Genomic DNA, 4,394 nt, shown 5'->3' on the forward strand with positions numbered 1-4,394 from the left:
TATGTATTATTTTCATGAGTTCTTTGATAAAAAAAACATAAATTTTAATGTTTCCGACTCGTAATCGTCCATTTTCGTGGTTCAGGTTGTTACACATCAATTATTTTCATAATTTCAATTATTGTTTTTTGGGTTTATGATTTTGGAGAGAGAATTTTTAGTTTTTGATCAAAATTATGAGAAGGGCAAAAAAGTCCAAATGAAGGCGGTGATAGTAATTTGAGTGCGGTATTTAGCTGCTCACATAAAATATAGTAGTTAACCAAGTTCTCCACTTAATAATAATATCACAATAATACTTTGTATGTAGACAGCTTTGCCCTTTTCATTGATAGGAATCAAGCGTATAACTCCTAAAGTTATCATAGAAAGTAGGACAGCAAATTTATCTTCTTTTCACAACCGCGGCAATGGAACAACTCTGATAAATCAAAACCTCTTCTCCCTGCATTAAACTGTTTCCTGAAGTCTTCGATTGCTCTCTGATTATTCACAATGGCGGTTAGTAAGAATTCCTTTTTCCCTCTCTTTTGCAGATTTGATATATTTTTTTCTTTTGCAACTGTTACCATGTTTTTATCACCCAGAAATTGTGCTTGATTAGTGTAACAGTTGTTCATAGAATTAAGAAATTCAAATAATCGGAAGGTATGTAAATGGAAAATACATGCTCGATATTTTATTATTTTTGGAATCTTTTCAGGGTAGAATCCCGATATCAAATCTGATGCTAATAGATGTATAGTATCCTTTTGACGCTGCTACCGGATGGTATTGAAATTGATTTTTTGGTGTGATTTTTGTGAATTATTGTTAGTTAGGTATGAAGGTTCAGTGATCAGGAAGCATGCCTTAATGCGTTGTAGAAGTAGAGTAATTAACATTTGGGATGTTTGTATGTACTTTGAAGATTTGACATGATACGGCTAATAGAAGCATATATGATTTTTTGATCTTATATATAATTTTTCTTGAAAGTACGCCTCTGTCTGTGAGTGTATTCTTTTTTCTTTTTCTTAGATGAATCAAGCAGCACATTTCTTAAGATTTTGAACTAGTTTTTTTTTAAACAGGAGATAGTTTTTTTAGCTGGAGAATATCAATTTATTTACACATGTTAATTATACATTCTCATAGAATTTCTAAATAATTGAAGAATCAAATCAAGGCTTCCATATGAAGCTAGAATCCCCTGTATTCCTGTGCATATATGGAGTCATGATTTGCAGCCAGAAATAATTTTGAACTGAGTGGGCATTTGAAATGAACATTCTGTTTGTCGTTTATTATATTTCACTTGAAACGCAAATTAAAAGGCACCTTTCCAGTTGACATTGGTCATTTGAAATGAACATTTTGTTTGAATGCTTATTTGTTGTCATGGTAAAACTTGTGGTCTAATTATTCTGAAATAATTACATTGTAGCTCCTTTTACCTTTGATTTCCTTATATACTTTATATTATGCTAAATTGATATTTTTACTCGTTTTTTTACTTATTTTCTGTCTGTCATAACAGCTAAGAACTGTGAAAGTCAGCAATGTTTCCTTAGGTGCAACCGAACAAGACATAAAGGAGTTCTTTTCTTTTTCTGGTGGAATTGATTATGTTGAATTGCAGGGGTTAGTTTCAGTTATTTCACACTGTCTTTTTACTCTTTGTGCATGGACTGGCTGCTTAGCTGATGTAAAGAAAGTTTGTGATGGTAACTATTGTATCATATTAGCCTCTTTCTTTTCTTTCAGTGTTAACGAGCGATCTCAAATAGCATATGTCACCTTCAAGGATTCCCAAGGAACAGAGACTGCAGTTCTTCTTTCGGTGCATTAACATCTCAAAACCTTCCAGCTTTTTAAAAATATATTAATTAACTGTTCCATCATGCAAACTAATATGTGCTTATGGTAAAGTAATAGTTGCTAGATCCTTCTCTTCCCCCAATATTATTATGAATTGAATGTCATGTCTTTGACAATCCAACCTTTATTCTCATCATTTCCTTGAAGTGCTTTCTTAAATTTCATGGCTGAAATTCTGTTGATGACTGACATTGATGCACTCTAATGTTTCGTGAAATAGTTTATTAGTAGTAGTGAGAGGGTTTTATAAATATCTGTAAGTTGCACCAGTTAGATCTGATTTAGAAAATGTGTTTATCTTGAAGGTGATTTAGTATGCGTTGTAATATACCGTAGCCCTTGTCGAATATTAATATGAAGTGGACATTTAACTATCAGCTTGAGCTGTGTCAGATATTAATATGAAGTGGACCTTTAACTATTAGCTCGAGCTTTTAGTTAAAGGTCCACTTCATATTAACATCTGACAGCCCTGACTCTATTCTAATTTGTATAAGCTTATTTGAATGAGTCTTGATTTGCTCTATCTATTGCTAAATACTCCCTCCATTCCAAAATATAAGTCATTCTAGGTTGTTTCACACAAATTAAGAAATATAATCAATATAGAGTGAAATTAATGAATTTACATTGGTTAACTAAAACAAATTTCTCTCTCGTGTAATGGTTGATGAATAAGTCTTGTAATTTTGAAAAACACATGGATCAAGACAAAAAATTTAATGCTTGGACCAGAAAACTAAACTAAAAGTTCTTGGAAAACTAGAAAGACATATATATATTTTGGAAAAAAACTCAATTACTAGAATGACTTATAAAAAGGAACAGAGGGAGTATGTTTTTTGTTGCATTTTCTGTTGAAATAGTAGTTTTTTTGGAATCCTGTTGAGATACCTGGTAGGGATATAAATTTGGCCTGAATGTGGATTGCCTTGTGAATCGTGCTCTAGAGCTGGTAGGATTAATTATTACCACTTTTGTTAACCATATGTAATTCCTTGTCAGTGACTGCTGCTAACTTGTATCAATTTTAGTTTAAATTTGCACTCTTTTGAAATGAAGCTTTTTGCTTGGTTTAACTTTATCCCTTTCATCATTTGTTGATTATTCAAAGTTTTGGTACAATGTGAAAAATCTACTAATTCTGTTCTATTATTGTTTTGTTTCATCTTCTCTATATCTTTCCTCCTTTTCTTTCTTCAAGTCGGTTTTACCATTTCATGCTTATCAGCAGTCTCCTTATGTAACTTGTTCTTGCAAAACAAATGCCATGGACTTCCTATTGTATGTGATAATCTGCTTGGTGTTGTTCAGGGGGCAACAATAGTTGATCAGTCGGTTACCATTGAACTTGCTTCAGATTATAAGCTGCCAGCTGCTGCTTCCGTCCCAACCACTGTAATACCATTGATCAAGCCATTAGGAACATTATGCATTTATTGAGTTAATACTCTCTAATGTTGACTTGTAAAACGATATATCTAATGTTACAGGTTGGAGCTAACACAAGCGCCCCTGGTAGTGAATCTGCTATCCAAAAGGCTGAGGATATTGTAAGCAGCATGCTTGCCAAAGGCTTCATTCTTGGAAAAGATGCAGTCAACAAAGCAAAGTCATTTGACGAGAAGCACCAGTTCTCTTCAGCTGCCACCTCTAAAGTTACATCTCTGGATCAAAAAATTGGATTGAGTGAGAAAATCACTGCTGGTACAAGCATTGTCAGTGAAAAAGTGAAGGAAGTTGATGAGAAGTTTCGCGTTTCTGAGACGACCAAGTCTGCCTTTGCAGCTGCTGAGCAGACAGTTAGCAATGCTGGATCCACTATAATGAAGAACCGTTATGTATTAACAGGAGCAACATGGGTTACTGGTGCATTCAGCAGAGTTGCTAAAGCAGCTGGGGAAGTTGGACAGAAAACAAAAGAGAAGGTTCAGGCGGAGGAGGAACAAGGTCATATAGCAGAAGGATATACCCAAATTCATGAGTCTGACTCTCCGAATATGAGTGAGAAAATGTCCAAAAGATCACTCTAATGCAGTTTGGTGCTTTGATTTCCCCAAGGTTATGTAGATATTTCTTTTTAGGGACTTTGGATTGTTCGAGTGGGAAGTAGATGGTGCAGGATATTGTCAAATTTGCGATGCATACAAATTTGCAGTTGTTCTCATGTATTTTTAATTACCTAAAAGCAGTGTGCCTTTGGAAAGTAATTTTATATGAATATAATTCAATTGCCTTTTCTTTCTTTTTTGAACCCTCCAAAACTATCCATTTTGTCATTTAGGCCTTGTTTGATAACTAAAAAAAGCACTTAAAGTAATATATTAAGCACTTAAATTAAATAAGTGTGTTTGATAACCACTTTTTGTTAATCACTTAAATTACCCAATTAAGTTAAAATACATTTAAAATGATAAGTTAAATTTTTTTACTTAAAATATCCACTTAACACGCTCAACACAACATTTTAATTATTTTTAATTCTATGGACTATTATACCCCTAAATTTAAGGGCAAATCAACGTCTTCTCTGA

At 33.3% G+C, this 4,394-nt stretch overlaps 1 protein-coding gene across 1 annotated transcript; it reads left to right on the forward strand.

Moving 5' to 3' along the window:
• Positions 1-327: 327 nt before the first annotated feature.
• LOC136206373 (binding partner of ACD11 1) lies at positions 328-4,105 on the forward strand. The gene is made up of 5 exons (XM_065997398.1): positions 328-501; positions 1,520-1,623; positions 1,747-1,822; positions 3,175-3,258; positions 3,354-4,105. Exons 1-5 carry the CDS (start codon positions 496-498, stop codon positions 3,891-3,893), a joined length of 810 nt encoding a protein of 269 aa, XP_065853470.1. The 5' UTR covers positions 328-495; the 3' UTR covers positions 3,894-4,105.
• Positions 4,106-4,394: the final 289 nt, after the last annotated feature.

The sequence above is a fragment of the Euphorbia lathyris genome, chromosome 9, assembly GCF_963576675.1.
Source record: "Euphorbia lathyris chromosome 9, ddEupLath1.1, whole genome shotgun sequence".
Lineage (NCBI taxonomy): Eukaryota > Viridiplantae > Streptophyta > Magnoliopsida > Malpighiales > Euphorbiaceae > Euphorbia > Euphorbia lathyris.

Bases quoted from the DNA above. Each gene is read 5' to 3' on its own strand.
- LOC136206373 (XM_065997398.1), top strand. The intron at 1,624-1,746 runs GTTAGTTTCAGT...CTTTTCTTTCAG, and splicing joins GATTATGTTGAATTGCAGGG to TGTTAACGAGCGATCTCAAA. The intron at 3,259-3,353 runs GTAATACCATTG...CTAATGTTACAG, and splicing joins CTGCTTCCGTCCCAACCACT to GTTGGAGCTAACACAAGCGC.